At 44.2% G+C, this 18,826-nt stretch overlaps 1 protein-coding gene across 1 annotated transcript; it reads left to right on the top strand.

Annotated features, from left to right (window-relative positions):
• The first annotated feature begins 2,011 nt into the window (after positions 1-2,011).
• dcn (decorin) lies at positions 2,012-18,623 on the top strand. The gene is made up of 8 exons (XM_053414919.1): positions 2,012-2,376; positions 9,105-9,331; positions 12,934-13,046; positions 14,447-14,660; positions 15,592-15,705; positions 15,974-16,067; positions 16,706-16,844; positions 17,723-18,623. Exons 2-8 carry the CDS (start codon positions 9,124-9,126, stop codon positions 17,921-17,923), a joined length of 1,083 nt encoding a protein of 360 aa, XP_053270894.1. The 5' UTR covers positions 2,012-2,376; positions 9,105-9,123; the 3' UTR covers positions 17,924-18,623.
• The last annotated feature ends 203 nt before the right edge of the window (positions 18,624-18,826 follow it).

Below are 18,826 nucleotides of genomic sequence, written 5' to 3' on the forward strand. Positions count from 1 at the left end.
AGACATCACTTTCAGCTCCAGGATTTATGTTCTCCCTTTACACTTTTCTACTGAGGCCACGTAGTAACCAGAGGTTCAGAGGTTAAATCCCCACAATGCGTCCACATCTCCACAACAGCCATGTGTCTGCTCCCTCCCTCTAATATCAGGGGCCTACTTTCCATCATTTGTCACAGATTGAAGGACGCACACAGGATTCTCTCCACTCTTGAGCCCTCTATTGACAAATTTTTCCTAGTATGATCTCAGCATTTGCATTGGACACCTGGCTTTATCCAATACTACACGTCATGTCTTAATCCTCCCGGCCTTTGACCTTTTTCCATGCTGGTCTCTTCCTCTTTTCCTTCCTTCTGGGGACTCAATTTGAGCTTCTTTAGGTCTGCAGAGGATTACAGCTTGGACCTCAGGCAACAAAATTCATGGCAGCTTAGGTCATTATTTTCTGCAAGATGACTTCTACCAAATAGCCGTCTTCTTGATACTAAGATGGACTATTTCAGTACATCTGGGGTCTGTTCAACTACGGTCTGCCCTTTGCCTCCTGCAGAAAAAGACTGTCACGTTGAGAGAGACAAGGCCAGACAGGATGAGACCTGCTCCTCTGCTATCCGATCCTTTCCAGCCTTGAAGATAAAGAGCAAAGGACGAAGTGAAGGTAGAGGGAGAGAACACTGGGAGGTAGAAAGTACTTTTTGCTGAGCCAAAAGTAATAGATTTGATTGTAAACGTTTTAAGAGGGAACAAGATCTTCAGTTGCTGTAGGTGTGACAGGTGTTTTAGTTTAAACTTCCTTCGCTCACGCACTTAATAAGAAAACGAAAAGTGTCGCACACACGTAAACGTTTTTTTAATCAGGTTTTCTCTTTGGAAAAAGATATTTCAAAGAGATGTGTCTTTATTCATGAGTCGTCATTTCCAGACAAGGGTCAATAGCTGGTTTTATGAACCAGGGTAAATTACATCAAGGGAGCAGGTAGAGGTGGAGAGCCTTGGTCACTGGTGGAGACATTAGCTAATGCACAAGTTAAACATGAAACATTTGTGCAGCAACATGACACAGTAGCCCCCCTGACGCCATCCAGGCACAATGATTAAATGAGGTCTGGTTCACTCTGGGTTAAAAACCAGTCCGCTGCACCCCCCAATCCCCCACTGCTGACCTGATTAGATCCAGCTTTGGCAGGACCAGTTCAACGTGCACAAGGTCCAGATTTACGTCCAATGGCAATACAGGAAATTGTTCCTTAATCGCCTTGGAGATCCCCTGACTTTCCCTGTAGCACCAACATAAGAACTGTCACAGATAGGGAAGAGAAATTCATGGTAGAGAGTATGAACTTTTAAACAAGAGATGACATCTATAATGCTTTTGAGATGTTGCGCTCTCTTTTTTAGCATAAAATTGCATTTAAGTGTAAATTTGTTAAGTTTTCCTTGGCCACAACATTGACAATGGGGTTTTACCAATTTCATGAGGACCAAAAAAGGGACAAAAGTGTGTGTGGACCTAAATCTGTTCACCCACTCACATTGTGGGGACTTGTCTTCCTTATGGGGACCTTATCAAGATTCTCCCAAATGTAAAGCGTGAGAGTTTAGAGTGAAGACATCTTTAGTGAAGGGTAGGTGTCGATAAGGATGAGAATATATGGCTTAAATTTGGGCATTTACTAATGATGGATAAGTTTTGGATGAGGGGACACGGATTATGTCAAAGTATTTCTGCGGGGATAGTGGAACTTGTGAGTTTGTGTGTGTTTGTGTTGTTTTGTATAGCGTCTGAAAGAGGATGAATGGCACAGCGAGTGTGAAAGAAGGAGAAAGGGTTTTGTGCAGAGTTCTTAGCGAAGCTCCACAGTGGACCTATCATTACCAGATGTCACAGCGAGCGTGGCTGCCAGTCGAATCACTGCTTTTTGCTTCAAACTCCAACTCTCTGCCTCTTTCTTCCCTCTCCCTGTTTCTTCTCTCTCATTCTCTCTCTCTTTGCTCCCTCTTCCTGCACTCACTCTCTCTCTCTTTTTTTTTTCTTCCACCCTTCTCCATTTCCAGCTGTTTTCGGAGCTCGCAGCGAGAACGGGGGAAGTCCTCCACCAATTGTTTCGGTCCTGAGAGAAGCTCGACGGTCGGACCCCTCCCTCCGTCTGTCTCTCTCCTCTCTCTCCCCTCTGTCTCCCTTCCTCACTTGCCCTCGCTCTCTCTCTCCTCCCCTTGTTATGACAGAGCACACCTGCCTGATCTTGGCTGCACGCGCTCCGAGTCCAATTACCCCATAGGCCCTCGCAGCCACTTCACAGTCTCATCCCCCACTCGACTGGATTTTTGGGAGTCAAGCTCATCTCGCTCTCTTTGCCTCACTTTTACTGAGAACAGGTAGGTGAATCCTTCAGCTCCTCCAGAGGAAAAGTTAGTGTTTTAATCAGCTAAAAAATCAGGAGTTGGGTTTCACTTTGGACTAATTTTAAAAAGAGGTAGAGAAACATTGAGAATGTGGCAAATTTCTCTTTTCTTAACTGACTTTCTGCATAAATGCAAACATGACAGAATCTGTTATTCATGATTTGAAAGTCACATTGTTTGCAGATGATGTCATTTCATTTATTTTATATAGGATGCATGTGAGGATGTTTGATTCTCTACTTCATGTTGCTTTTACCCCTCTGCTCAGCTTTTCCTGTGTACTTTTGTACGTGTGTGTGTTTCTGTGTGTGTTTGTTGTGTTGTGAATATTCCAAATATGTTGCCAGGTCTTGTTTCCACAACGCTCTTGGCTTTGTGATGAGAGATCTTAATCATTTCCAGTCCAATCTGCATGCAGCTCACTGAAAAGACCAGCGGCTAGCGAAGGGGGTGTGGTGGTGCCGTTGATGCTGGTACCTCAGCCCTCTGCCAAAAAAAACCTTATTCTTCTGGCCTCGAGGCAAAGTATCTCCAAAGTATCCAGCGCTGAGGGTCATTTGATATTTTCAGTTTACAGTTTCCATTTGCAGCTTTTTTAATTTGTTGCTCTTTGTGGCAATTGACCAAATTAAGTGTTTGGACAATTGATTGTTTGGATCTAATCCATATGGTGCTGCCTTCCTCAAGTGTGTTGGTTTTGCGCATTCACAAGTCAGTCCGGATTGTTATGCTTTCATAATGACAAGTGGTTGAAAGACTGCCAGGCTGAAAAGTTAGATTTTCTTTCTGCAAATCTAGCTTACTTCTTCTTTTTCCTTTTCTCTTTTTGATTTGCCCCCTTTTCTCCTTTCTTACTGTCTCTGTGTGGTTTGAAAAGTCGACACAGAAATGAGGGGAAAGAAAAGCTGAAACAACAATGAGCATTTCTTTGTGTTAATTCAACCCATTACTGCATGACAAGACTTACTGGAATAGCTGTGAGTTCTACTGCTCCTGACACGTTCCATCTCAGTGGTTTAGTTTAGATTGCATCCAGACCACTTCAACCCCAATCTCTTATCTGTCTGCACTGGAGCTGTGTTCCTCTGGAAATGAACCATCTCTGTGGCGCTGGCTGCTGTGTTTTCACAGGAGCAGAACAGGACCCAAATTGCTAGGGGCAACTTAAAAGTGTGGGGCTTTGAAGAGGAGATGAAAAAAAGCTGTACCTGGCAACACACAGGGCCATTAATCCCATAATGGTACAGCATCTTCTATCAAAGAGAGGTCTGAAGGCTTCCCGGCAAAGCCACCGCACAACTCTCAGCTAACTCATTACATCCTTTCTGCCAGCAGGGAGAAAAACCTAATAGGGTTCAGCTGCACTGAATTGCATTGAGTGAAACTGAACAAGGGAAAAACCGAGACAAACTAAATAGGATCAGAAGTGGAACTTGGAATAGAATATAAGTTAAAAGGAGCACAAACCCTCTACAAACATATACTCAGAGCAATAAACGTATCTCACTGGTTCATATTTTGGAGTCAAGCTGAGCAGATGTTTAGCATTTGGTCCAGGAATGAGTGAACCAAGCTTTGGACAAGACATGGCCCAGATTTGCACTCAGGGGCTGCATTCTTTCCATCTGGACTTCAACTCTTCGGGTCAAAAAGAGCAATAGAACAATGGAATGGAATGGACATTAGCCATGAAGGCTTTTTTTTGTCGCTCACTGGAATACAGGAAAGTTCCACATGTCAGTCTTTCTAGCCAACGTTTTAAGGGTCAGACAGTGAAAGAGAAATACCATAAGCTATGGGAGGGAAGGAGAGAGCTTTAATTGGGAGGAGGAGATGGAAAGAGAAGAAAGGGAGCAAGGGTTGGGCAGTTTGTCCACGTCTGTGCAGCGCAGACTGTTGATAATGGGACTGAGGTTGATGGCATGCCGACAGCTCTCCTCATGGGACGGCTAAACTGTGGCTTAACCACTTGCTTGCTTTCTCATGCTGGGGCTCCAAACAACAGACGTGTTATAATATTATTAACAGATCTGACTACAGTAAGGATATTGATTAAAGGGAGTGTCTTTAGCATTCTTGAACTCGAAAACCTCCCATGCAGGCATTAACGATGGGCAGCTCCTTTCCAAACATGACTGTTTTGGCCTGACCCCTTATTACAAAGAATGTTTTGGCTCTGAAATTGTTTGTTGGCCGCGTCTTTGCATATTTCTAGATGAACAATCTCACTTACAAAATCCCCCAATGTATCAGACGCTTGCGGAGAATAATGACCACTGACTCCTTAGACCACGGCCAAGGCCAAAGAGAAAACTCATAAAAACCAAGTTTCCCAAGAAAAAACTTGAGCTTTGTTATCAATCAGCCGTATGTGTCTGAGCATGTGTTTATGCAACCATGTGGGAGGGGAGCTCACATTCATTTGCCGATGGGTTAAAAGGGCCACACGTGTTTTAAATGTCCTGTGGCCTGGTAAATACCTTCCAGTGATTCATGGCTGACAGACGAGCAGCAGAGGTGGATGGAGGCTTGTGTGTGTGTGTGTGTGTGTGTGTGGGGGGGGGGGGTGATAGGTGGTGTCTGCTTTATAATGCTTCCTTCATCATAACATTTAGCTAAAAACCAAAACCTGGTGCATAATCTTCAAATCTGTTTCTTCTGTGCTGCAGATATTTCACTGAAAGATTTGTGAAGTTCAGCTCATGATTTCGCTTGATTTCCTAAGCTCGGTGGTTTCAGTGAAAGGCCCCATGACAAAGAGGAGAAAGTGACAAAGCAAAGGAGGGAAAATTACTCTACTCCCTCATGCGAGCCCTGCTTCCTGTCTGGGAATCATTAGTAATGCTGGGGCCAGACTTTGGGGGGAAGGAAAGTGGAGGAAGGGAAGAGGGGGAGAGAGAGAGGAGACAAAAGAAGGAGACAGGAGAATTGACAAGGATGCCGCCGTCGCCGCAGGAAATGTCAGACTCCTCCCCCTTTTTTTCTCTTGTCACACACGGGATGATGAGTCGCAGGTTTCGGAGAGTCAAGAGATGAAATAGAAAACAGGTAGCGTTTCATTTATCACGTATCCTTTTCTGGGATGTGGTGGACTGAGAATCTTTTGGGAATTCAGACCAAACTTGATCACATCTGAGCTTATTGTTTTTTGATACAGTTTTCAATACCTCCCGTCGTCCTATGTGCAGAACTTTCTGTACTTTCCTTTAGCTTTCTTTGGGGTTGCTTTCAAACCAGCGTTCCCCTCATTGCAGTCGAAGATGCAAAGTGAATATTTTCACCAATGATTGAAGTTCATAGGAACATGGCTTGCAGACATACTTTCCAAGGAAATCCTGTTTCTCAAAACATTAATTTTTCAGAATCAGGTCCAAAATGAAATGGCCAAATTCATGGGATGCATCGTCCTCCAATATTTACAGCTGCTCAAGCAGATTTTCAAATTATGCATGTTTGAGTTTTTTTTTTCAGTGACATTTCAAAAGTCCATTACGAGGAAACTTGAATGTGAACCAGTTATTCACTGATTAGTGTCAGTCTACTTCTTGTGAATAAAGCTTGTCCCATTTTCCTCTTGTTAACTGGCTCAGAGTTGTGTTACGATGTGATACAGGCCATCAACCAAGAACTGATGCATAATTAAAAAAAAGAAAAGTTTAAATCAAAATAAACAGGTTAGTGCAGTTACTCTTGACATTGCAAATATATTCATTAATTGGTTCATGTTGACAGGTGGTTTACCCAATATTTATAAAACCATTATATCAATTATCAAAATCAGGTGATTCTACAAAATGTATACTTACATATGAGTTGTGCATGAGTTTGAAAAAAAGAGCTACAGGATTTAAAACCAAAATCTTTTTGTAACTTTGAGATTTCATTGAAAACGATAAGAAGACCGACACTTATCTGAGAACAGAGAGTTGAATCTTTCTTTGAAATGCTGATACTGGTAAGATGTGGAGCTCAAGTGTTCAAGTCATGTCCCAGCATGCTGTGTTGACAGCCCTTTGGGTTTAGCATGTACACACAGACACACACACACACACACACACACACACACACACACACACTATGTTCTGTAGATTCTTCAAGTGTGTGTGTGTGTGTGTCTCTGTGTGTCTGTGTGGCCTTCCTTTAGGGCCTGTGGACACATTAGAGCACCTTGGTAATGAAGAAGTGATGCCTGGGGCGCAGCAGGTTGTCTCATGCATCGTCTTCACAGGTTCATCCCTGCTTGAAATTTAGAAATACAAAACCCCCAGACGCAATCATATTGATGCCATTTATAGTTTAAACATGGTTAATTCATGTCCCAATTATTAATCCCTAAAAATCCCTCCCTTTCCGTTTTCCTGATTTTGTTTAAAATGATTGTTTAATCTAATCATCAACAACTCCTGCATCTAATGAGAAAGTAATAACTCTTGTACTTGGATCAATCGTTCAGCCATTAAATGTTCCCAGACCTCAGTCTGAGACTTCTTCCTCACGCCTGTCTGGCTGACATTAAAAGCTGCTGAAAAGACTGATGGATTGATGGCAGGACACATTGACCCTCTGAGACCCTAGATGCCGAGGCCCATGTGCATGTATATCTGTTTATGTGCTGGTGGTCATGGGTCAGAGCAGGGAGATGCGGTTCACTAATCAGCAGCGAAACCTCCTGTTTTTTTGTTTGCTTCGCTGCTCCTCGGAGCAGAGCTGATGCTCCACAGGCTTTGTAGATAATCCTGAATGTTTTAGCCGGCAACATGTGCCAGATGTGCGGAGTTCATGACACCGGCACCACAATGAAAGCTTGATAAACTGACTCCCAAATACTTTTATTGGCACTGAACATATCGTACTACAAGACGAGCCCAACCCATCTGGCATCTTCTCAGGATAAAACGAACCATCAAAAGCATCTCCAAGCGCTGATGGACCCAGGAGCGCTTCACGTCGCTGAATCCAAAAGAACGGCTGAACATTCCTGCCAAGTCTGCAGACAGGGTTCTGGTTGGATTGAGCTTTCGGCTGAGATACGAGCAGCCAAGATTACTCAGTGTGCCGAAGACTGGAACAGCATGTCCTGTGGATCGTCTGTACACACAGACCAGGGCTCTTTGTTTCAGCGCCTCCCACTATAGAACCATGTCTCCATGTCTCCGAGTGGAAAAACTGCTTGTAGACATTAAACATTGTTGTGACACTTCCAGGCTCAGAGTGCCGACGCATGAAATCACCCTACTGAGTGTTCTCCAAGTTTTTCCACTTCATAGCAACAGAACAAGAGCAACAAAATAGAAGTATTGAGAGGCAGTAGATATCCCATCCAACACAAGTCTCCTCTGAGTTGAAGGGATTTCAAGTTCGGTCATACTGTATGCAAGCACTGTAACCACTGGCCTGAAGCTGTACAGTGTGTCAGAGCGGTGGTTGTTTTGTGCACAAGGTCTATAATTACAGTTTGTGTTGAGATAGTCATTCTCAGCCGTGATCCTTGTGACCTGATGTAACCCGAACCTAAATATTACTACATCAGCACTTCTCTCTCTCGAAAAACAGACAGTGAATAGAGATACGTATCATACAGATCAATATACATCATATACAACGGCACAGAATGACTTTTAACCACCCTGGTTTTGGGTCAGTTTCATCATCCTGGTCATAATGCTAAGGTCAAGGGCTGCTGCAGACCAACTGCTCCCAAATCATTTGTTAGCAGCCGCGGCTAAAATCCGCCCTTCAATTATTGTGGCACACAGAGGGAAGCAGCGACTCTTGGCCTCACGCTTGACAAGCAGATTGCTAGGTCTTTGAGACGTGAGTGTGCGTTGGTTTGTGTGTGCGTAAAAAAAAGTTCAGGGAGTTTGCGTGGATGTACACGCTGGATTTGAGTTTGTGATTGGGTCCAAAGGGTTGCGGTTGTGTTTAGAAATAGACGACTACATGAAGAATCCGGATTCTCCCGCTGACTCTGGACACTCGCCTCCTCCTGACACACAATGACACCATGAAGCTCCCTTGCAAACAATCACTGTGATTCATTGCTGCAGAGAAGAAGAAGTGGTATTCTGCAGTAGATGACAGTGCCTCATGATGTTTCCCCCGTGTGTCGCTGCAGAAAGCTAATGCAGATGTGACTCATTCAGCAGCTGGTGTTGTTTCTACATAGATCAACACTTTGAAGGAGAAAAGATAAACAGCAAAACATTACCGGTGAATATTAACATGGAAAAAAACGATAGAGTAGCTCACTACTTGTGTCTCTGTTTGTTTTGTCTTATTGAAAATTCCAAAACTTCTCACAAAGTTTGGTTTTATCTTCGCACCGACCTCTTCTCCGTCACCTCTGACCTTCTGCTCAAAAACTGCACTGTTAAATAGCTTATTAGGCCGACCTCACTGAATTGTTGCACCCAAGTGTTGAACTCTCCAGCCCCCGACCCTCCACCTTTCACCTTTGACCTCTGCCTCTCTGGACTTCACGCCAGTCTGTCTCTTATTCTGTCTTTCTCACGCAGCGTCCCTCCGTCCGCCTTTGAGTCGCTGTCACTCGGAAAATCTATTTTTCCCTCTTTTCTTCTCCTTTCGATTATGACAGTAAATCAGAAACAGATAGTTACTCAAAGCAGTTTACAAACTAATCATAGGCAGACTGTTTTCAAAGTCTCCACTCAAACCTTTGAACTGTGTCCTCTCGTCCTCAGGCTCCCTGCAAGCAGCGCCATGAGGTCGGCCTGTCTCTCTCTGCTCCTCGTCACCGCCTGCTGGGCTCTGCCCTTCCGCCAGTCTGGCTTCCTAGACTTCATGATGGAGGATGAGGCGGGATCAGGTGATACAATTACCGTTCTGAACTTCCCTGCCCCGCCCGAGGGACCCAAGTGCCCCTTCAGATGCCAGTGCCACCTTCGTGTGATCCAGTGCTCTGACCTCGGTAAGAAAAGACACCTCTACGACACCATTCATGTTCCATTCACATTGCCCCTCGTTTAATGTGCCACATCTTTGTATTAGTGGTTCATTAAATACATTGAATCTGCTTCGAATATGTAATTAATCATTTTCTATTATTTGTATTGTTTTCTAATGCGATTCACAATCCCCCAAAGCTGTGACGTCTTAATACAAAACGGATAAGACAACAAATCCACATGAAACAGGAAACTGGTCATTTCAGCTCCTCAAATGCCCTGTGTATCTCAATCAGTGGTTTGATGTTAATTAATATGGTTAGGAAACAGTTTCATAATCCATCGTGTTCACATCCATTTTCTTCACGAGCGTCTGCAGCCGTCTCACTGTGCTTTTATGGTGCTGAGTGATGTTGCTGCTTTTTAAGAGCAGAAAGAGTCTCTGACTTTACTAGCCTGCCTGTCTCCTCCACCCACCAGAACCCACGGGGTCATTCCAGGGGTGTGTTATGTTCCGCATTAGACTCTGCGTCCTCCAGAGAACATGACACCGGTGTTGATAAGTTAAACACTCCCAGATGTTGGTGTTATTCAGCTTCCTGTAGCAATTACAGTATTTCCTCACTCTTGGCAGAAATGTTTTCTCAAACAACGATGAAGATTAAACGTTAGCCCCGGAGAGTCCCGAAACAAATCCTCAAATGTTCCAAAACTTGTCTCTGAATGTTACGGTTACTCACTCACTTAGTCGGCGTTTTGCTCCAGCAACAGTCACAACAGTTTACTCAGGTGTGATTGTCGGAGTTTGGAGTTGATCAGTTCTGTTTGTTTAACCTGACGTATGGCTGATATAAGAGAGATTGAGTCATCCGGTAAACTTCGCCACAGAAACGTCCCTGACCTTGTTTAATCTTGTATATTACGTAAACCGGCTTTTCGACAGAGTAGGGTTTTTTTTCTTGCTCAGCCTTTGTTTGCACAGGGAGGGGCACAAGCTGCGAGGACACAGAGGGAGGAGAGGGGGCTGGTACAGATGGACAGCCCGGAGTACAAAATGAAAAGAGAAGAAAGACACGTGGTGGACCCAAAACTGATAAAAACAGAAATCAAATATCTCAGCAGGAAAAATAGGAGCCAAATTAATCCATAAACGTAAAAGTTGACTCTGACAAAGACTTTAACTTGGAAAAACAATGATATTTGAGAGGTTTTGTCAAAATGGGCTGTTGCCAGTGTCGTAAACAAAAAACCTGTGATTTACACCGCATGCCCTGCCTCATTTAATCTCTGCTCAGACTCCCCGCCCCCCCCCCCCCCCCCCCCCCCCCCCCCCCCTCTCCTGAATGTTCTGGATAATTTCCTGTTGTTGAGAACTCTTCTGACTCAGACGATCTCCTGCTACGTTCTTCATATACGAAAAGGCAAACTCCAGAAAATGTCCGGACACTGTTTTACTGCACATTTTCATGGCTTAAGTGAGCGTCTAGCGCTAAGGCTGGCAGAGTACAATGAAAGATGCGACTGATCCAGGGCACAGATGATGCTAGGAACATAGAGGCTGTAGACAGACAGGTGGCGGAGGAGTTCGAGCGACAGAAAGGCGGAGTGAGTGATGTGCAGGAAAAGACTGGTTCCATTACAGCAGTGCACTCTCTCCCCGGAGATGAAGCTCATTGGCCGGATTCTCCACTTCTGCATAGGCGATGTCGGCCCCCACTGCTCCATCTGTTCCCCAGACCCACTGGCATCCACGCAAACACACACTCGAGAAACACAGGAATAAACACGTGATTTTCACACACACACACACATACACACACACAGCCCCGTGCAAGGCTGCGTCTGCTCACCATCACACATGCATATATTTTTCCCAGTGCATTTGCTCTGGCAGGATGATGGAAGAGAAAAACTAAGCCCGAGGTTCAAATGAGTTGTGATTACTTTTCCAGTTGTGTGACTCAAACAACAGCCTTTTTTGTTCTTCGTTGTAGAAGTGTAAAGTTGACTCTTTACTGTTTAATGGCTCATCTTTCTCAGTGGAAAAACATGTATTTTATGTGCACTGATTGTGTAATAAGTGCAGACACATACACCCACACTTCTGGATGACCCACGGAAAACTCCAAAGTCACTCTGACCTATGAGGCAATCAGGCCTTTGATGTGACGACTCCACTCGGCCATGAGCAGGAGAGGATGTTACATAAACACTGACAGAAAGAGCGGAAATGTTCCAAAGCAATCATTCACCTTCTATCCCAATTCTCTGGATTAGAATAGAACCATTTATCATGACTATAGTAGTGAAGGCGAGATGAGTCCCGGTCAAATTTCTCTTTAAAAGATTATTGGCTGAAATGTGAGACGACAATTAATCGACATGGAAAAAGTCCACACATTCTCTCTTCATTCTCTTTAGCTGGTTTTTAGCCATTTTTGGGAAATCTGGATAATATTTGGGGAAAATCCACTGAACAAAGCGTTTGCATGACATATTGAAATCTTTAATTTCTCTGATTCCACACACACACACACACACATTCTAACAGACTAGCTTCACAATGGTGAGAATACATCTGCAGAAAGTACGTCCGGCTAATTGGTTAAATTGAGACAAAATGGAGAACAGAGTATAAAAGAGTATTCAAAACTGCAAAGGCTGAGAATGTAAGTGATAGCATAGCGGTGCATCGTGTGGTGCTGTAATGACGGTGGTGACCACAAACAGCTGTGATGGTTTGTGGGTCGTCCACTGCCGAGTTGGACGAGCTGACAGGAAAGCAAAACCTTGGATGGAGAAGTTAGAGCTCTCAGGACCAAACGAGCTCAGACGTACCAAACCTATGTGGACTGTCGATGCCGAGGTTTAAAGCTTCTTTGTTAAACAGTTTATTCTACGCCTCTTCCTCTGAAACGTAAACTGCACATTATGAATCTCAGTGTATTTGTTTGCGTTTACCACGGACATCTCAAAGCAAACACAATAACTTCCAGCTGCCTTCACTCCCATCAGCCGAACAGACTTTCTCTACAGATGATGTTTCCGTTGTCACATCAGCCATGATGTAACCATATTTCAAGTCCAAGCTAAACGAGTGAGTGTTAGCTCAGTGTCCAGGTATGCAGGCGCTTATACTCACTCCCGGAGGAAATTAGTTTTTGGTTCCATTTTCACCATTTTGTGCCTCAGAGCTCCTCAAATAGTTATTAGGTCGTTACCGTAAACCTGTAAACGCCATTGAACTCTGTTTCCTGATTCTGTTCATTTTGTTTGGATCCATACAAGTTTAAAAGAGCTGAAAGTCGCAGAAAGCCTTAGCGTTTTTATTTGATATGCCTTAATAAGCAACATATTTAGTTTAAAGTCAGAAAAAAAACTGTTTAGCTTCTATTTAAAGAAGCTGATGTACTGAAATATGTGACATTAGCCTTTTTCCAACTAAGGCCGAGCCACTTGAAGAGAGTAGCAAGAAGCTTAACGCCGAACAGACAATTCTCAAGTACTGTTTTTACTTACCCAGAATTCATCTAAATCGTTCTGAGATTAAAAACAGCGATTGTCCATATCTGACGATTGGCCCGAACTTTAATCTTTTAACATGAACGATGTGTCTCACCACCAGGTCTGAAGTCTGTTCCTGGGGACATTCCCGACGACACCACCCTGCTGGACCTGCAGAACAACAAGATCACCGAGATCAAGGAGAACGACTTCAAGAACCTCAAAGGGCTGCACGTAAGAGACGTTCCCTTCCGTCCACAGAGCTGCATGTGTGTTCACTTGGTGTTTGTTTCCGAGGAGGATTGTTTGACCGTTTGTTTGTGAGCAAGATTTCACAAAAACAACAGATCGGATTTCAACGAAACGCGTTGGAAAGGTTTGTTTAACTTTCTGCTAAATTGCTAGAAAGGGCGTTTGTTACCGTTTTCTTTAATTAATGGATGAAAGAAAATCTGACACATTAAGGGAACTGATATCCATGAGTGTTTGGAAATTTGGTGCAGCTTGATTGGATTTAAGGGGACTGTCGGACCTTGGCACTCCGCTGAGGCCCCATTCTGGTCCCTTGTGTTATGTAATGTGGTCTTATGTAACCATTACACTCTCTGCAGCCCCACTTCAATATGAAAACCTGATGATCATCATGAGAACAAAACCGATGCAACAAGAGAAACTGAGAAATAAACGTGTGTGTGCGTGGATGGACAGATCATAAGCAGCTGTGATGAGTGTGTTGCCAAAACACTGTCAAACAATTCGCAGCTCACAGAGTAAAACCAATCAATAACCATCAGGCCCCATGAATCATCTTCCACCTGAGTTCTCCTCCTCCTCCTCCTCCTCCTCCACCTCCACCACCTCCTCCTCCTCCTCGTCCTCCTCCACCTCCACCATCTCCTCCTCCTCCTCCTCCTCGTCCTCCTCCACCTCCACCACCTCCTCCTCCTCCTCCTCCTCCTCCTCCTCCTCCTCCTGCCCAAAACACGTCTGTCCTCGCAGCTTTTAGCAGAAAAGTTGAATGCCCATGTCACCAGGTGCATGGAAACTATTCACCCGTGAGCCGCCGCAGCCTCGCGGCCCCACACCTCCAAACTCCTGCAGCTCTCCTGCTCGCAGTAAATACCTCTTGTCGGACAGCTGTGGCTGTTTCCACTGTAACGCAACCGGCCTCTCGAGGGGAAGGGACCACATACCTAACGTTTGGCTCGCTTTCACCAGAGCGGAACGGCAGGAGTGGGATTCCTCTGAAAATGCATTAACTTAAAGTGGCCTCGAACTTGGCCCGTTCCATTTGAGCCGAGCAGACGCCGGGTTTGGGTATCGATGAACCGCTGAGCTCCAGATGTTTTGTTTTTTGTTTAATCTGATTCGGAAAGCACATATTTTCTAGGGTCTCGTGGTGCTTTGGGCAGCAGTGGTTGTTCCTGAGTTCCATAGTTTAATTATAAACGGTGATGTGGATTTTAACAAAAAACAGCCTGGATTCTAAATCTGTAAACTAATACCCAGAGTTCTGACTCCTCCACTTTAATCCATTAAATGTTTAATGCCGCCGGACCGAATTTCTTGAATTAATCTTTTGAGCAGAGATGTTCAGATACATTTCACTAACTTGCCCTACTGCTCCATTATAGGCTCTGATTCTGGTGAACAACAAAATCACGGTGATCCACGCCAAGGCCCTGAGTCCTCTGACCAAGCTGCAGCGCCTCTACCTGTCCAAGAACATGCTGAAGGACGTCCCCGCCAACATGCCCAAGAGCCTGCAGGAGCTCCGTATCCACGAGAACGCCATCGCCAAGATCAAGAAGTCCTCCTTCCAGGGCATGTCCCACATGATCGTCATGGGTAAGAGATTAAAAAAACACTTCCTGATGTGTTAAGGAATATTTGTTTGGATAGTGGGAAAGAGGGTCGACAGAGAGGGGACGGCTCATGGTTTCCAGCGGTAGGTCACATCCTCTGAGGTGCAGCATGTCCAGGATCTGTGGATGGCACCTCAGCAGGAATGATCAAAATATTTACAGAGGGTGAAACCAGTGTTTAAATTTAATATTCCACTCTGTTATATTCCGATTGGTTTGTTTCTCTGAGGTGGGTTCGGACAAGGACATCCGAATAAATCCTATTACCTGTTTCCACCACAATAGATTTACTGGGAACGTTTTTTATTTTTTAACTCTACCTGTGTTTTGACCAGAGGAACCAGGTCTAAATTTATCTTCAGGGCCTCAGGACAAACATGTCTGAGGACTGCTCAGATATTTCCAGTCTGTCTCCATTTGTTAGATTCAACAAATGGTCGTGGAAGTGCAAAAATGGAACTGGACTAATGGGAATTTAATTTTCAAAGCTGGTTCCTCGGTCAAACGACATGCTGCTCTCCAATAAGTAGAGCTTTTTTTTTATAGATGGTAAATGATGGTTTAAAGGGAAAACAACTGCTTTTGGATGGTTATTCTTGAGATTTCCCCATAATCGATGTTAAAATAGAGCTTTATCAATGAATTTATTAATTTTCCTTTTCTCCGTGAAGTGGAGAAAGTGTGGATTGAGTCACTTAAAGAACAATAATGTGAGAATTATCTTCCCACCGTGACAGCTCTGGGAATCTGTGTTTCAAACATAAACTTTTCTCTTGCACAAGACTTTGTTTACTCGTGACTCAGCTTCCCGTAACGCACCAGGAAGGGAATTAACTTCATAGACGTGATCCATTACTGCTGTTTTCTTCTTTCTCTCTCTGGTGTCAACCTCTCCTCTTTCTTTTTTTTTACAGAGCTCGGCTCCAACCCTCTGAAGAGCGCTGGAATCGAGGCCAGTGCTTTCTCTGACCTGAAAAGAGTCTCTTACATTCGCATCGCAGACACGAGCATCACAGAAATCCCCAAAGGTACGAGGCTGATATCTGTTCTTACACAAGTGATTTAGCCAAAAATAACAATCTCCTTTCAAAAAGAATGCCCTGCTTGGATTTAAATGTGCTGTGAAACAAAGGGCTTAAAGTGGAAAGAAACACAAACTTTGCTGTGTCATGATTCAAAACAATCCCCTCTCACTCCAGAGTTATTTAGTAAAATCATAGATGTCACAAGAAGCATTTTTTGTTCTTCAGTCGGCCCTTGGTTATGGATTGTAATCTCTGTCTCGTGGGTTGCCAGGTCTTCCCAGCTCTCTCTCCGAGCTCCACCTGGACGGAAACAAAATCAGCAAGGTGTCAGCCGACAGCTTCAAGGGCCTGAAGAACCTGGCTAAGTACTGAAAACCATCACCCTCTTCTTAAACCAGTGATCCACGTCAACCCTTTGCGATTTCCTGTCGACTCTTTTCACATTGACTGAGTGGTCGTGGGAAAGATGCAACCGTCATTACCACTATGGAGCCCTGAGCTGATCTCAGTTCAGTGAGCGGGACGACGCCAATTAAACTCTCAGCTTTGTTTTCTGTCCATTAAAAAACGTTTAAACTGCTCAGACTCGGAGCCGAACGGGGATAATTACTTGTGGCTTACGGTGTGGCTCTAAGTTGCATTTCATTCTTAATGACTTCAAAAAATGTAACTTTAACTGCATCTTTAGTAAAAAAAATAAGTATATGTATTTCTCCTGCTGTTTATCACAGTTTTCCACGTGTGTGAGATGTTTCAGCTTCACTGCAGCTCTGCCACCAGCTTTCATCTGATTCACTCTACAACAAAACCTAAACAGTAGTTTTTGGATAATCAAAATAACTGGTTTCGCTCATTTAACTGGTTTAACTGTGTTTTATTTTATCAGGAACATGAAATAGAACAGAAAACAAAGATGTGTCTTTGCTGCAGCTTGAGTACATTGTTTAGTTTTTTCCTTCTTCCTCTTCTATGCACACGTCTGATCTTCTGCCTCCTCCTGCAGACTGGGCCTGAGCTACAACGAGATCAGCTCTGTGGAGAACAGCACCCTGGTGAACGTGCCCCACCTGCGCGAGCTCCACCTCGACAACAACGTCCTGACCAGCGTCCCCCCCGGCCTGCCCGACCACAAGTACATCCAGGTGCGGCGCCCGTCACTCTGAACCCACCACACGATCAAATGAACTCACCACAGTCACGCTGCTCGTGTCACTTCCTGAAGTCGGAGCTCATCCTTTGTTCAGGTTCCCTCTGCCCGACCACAGAGTCGCCCTCTGTAACAAACTGAGGAGAGTGTTCTCCAACGTGATGATACACGATGCTAACACAGAGTTTGGCCGAAGAGAAAAAGTGTAAACAAACCGGATTCCAGCTTTGCTTCCAGTAAACATTTATTAACTGGTTTACAAGTGTGTACAAGAAAATACCTCCCAACAAACTGTGGGAGTATTTGAACACAGCAACAGAAACAGAATAACACAAATCTAAAGCAGAATTTAAAACAACAGTGGAACGTTAAATCTCTGAACTGAGCTTCATGTTGTTTTCACATTGTTCCCATTTGCTCTGGTTAGTTTTTATTCAACGTTGTAGTTCTCTTTTGTTTCTTCAGTGTTGCTCAATTGGATATGAAGCCAAATGTTATTCATTATGACTTTTCTTTGGGTATAATAACTCTTTTATTGTCTGAGTCGTTGAGTTTGTTGCACTTTCCGTCTTTTGTCTTATTTTTGGAGCGTTCTCTTCCCCCTCACTTCTTAATATTCTCCCTGCTCAGCTGCGGGATGTTTATGTTATATATATATATATATATATGTGTTTTCAATACGCTCTTCGGTATCTCAGAGTATCCTCGTGCAGGACGCCCTTTTTTTCTTTTCATCATTGTTTTTAGTTAAACCTCCTCAGGGATGCTGAGCTGTCATTATTTATTTTCTGACGTGTTATTATCTTCTTCATCTGCCGCATCCGAGCCCCCGTCGGTGACTGATGATTGTCATTATTTAAATCCCTCCTCTAGGTGGTCTACCTCCACGTCAACAAGATTGCCGCTGTGGGAACGGAGGACTTCTGCCCCCCCGGCTTCAACACCAAGAAGGCCATGTACTCCGGCATCAGCCTCTTCAGCAACCCCGTCCCTTACTGGGAAGTCCAGCCCATCACCTTCCGCTGCGTCTTCGACCGCTCCGCCATCCAGCTCGGCAACTACAGGAAGAAGTAGAGCGTCCCCCGCGCGCCTCCGCAAGGAATTGTGTGTTTGTAAATGAGCGTGTGAAAGTTTTGTAAGCGTGCGTGTTTGACCGCAGCCCCTCAACACTGACCCCTTACCGACACTGCCTCCCCCCCGCAAAACGATGATGTCAATAACCCCACGCACTCGTTTCCAAACCTTGTAGTGGACATGGACCTCAAACACAACATATCATTCTTATTATTTGCAACAGTAGTACGTACACGGCTTTCAGCTAACACCAGCATACGACGGTGCCGCTCTCACTCACAGCACGTTCACAGCACAACCAGTTTAGAAAACATTCGCAAAGTAAGCTCCCACCTTCACGCCGCGACATATTTATGTGCATAATATGTTGAAGATCAGAGATGAAGCCAAACCAAAAAGATTTTCAAATCTCTCTCAGTGGAATATAACCTGTAACTGTTGTATGTCCCAGTTTCTGCCTATTCTCCAGTACGACTTATGAGCGCGCTGACCTGTAGAGCAGGCAGCAGGGGGGGGTCAACTTGTGTATTTACCTTTTAACAGCTGGTATACTAGAATGTCCTAGATATTACCTGTGTAGTAGGAACCGCATCCGGAGTGTACCATCAGCACGCTGCACTCGGGGAGAGAAACAACCCAACGTTTCTATTTGTATTGTGTATCTCAATTCAAGTAGAGATAAAAGCAACCGTGACTTCTATCACATTGTGATTTCCTGTGTTTACTTCAGTGTTGATTTAGTTCCTGGGTGTTTTTTTTTTACACTTCATCACATTCCACCCCCCCCATTCTTCTCCTTGTGTGTGTATGTGTGTGTGTGTGTGTGTGTGTGTGTGTGTCGTTCCCTTTAAAAAAAAAAAAAAAGGTGAAAATAGCTTCTAAAAATGTAGAATAAACCATGTA

The sequence above is a fragment of the Pleuronectes platessa genome, chromosome 22 (genome assembly GCF_947347685.1).
Source record: "Pleuronectes platessa chromosome 22, fPlePla1.1, whole genome shotgun sequence".
NCBI classification, from domain to species: Eukaryota; Metazoa; Chordata; class Actinopteri; order Pleuronectiformes; family Pleuronectidae; genus Pleuronectes; species Pleuronectes platessa.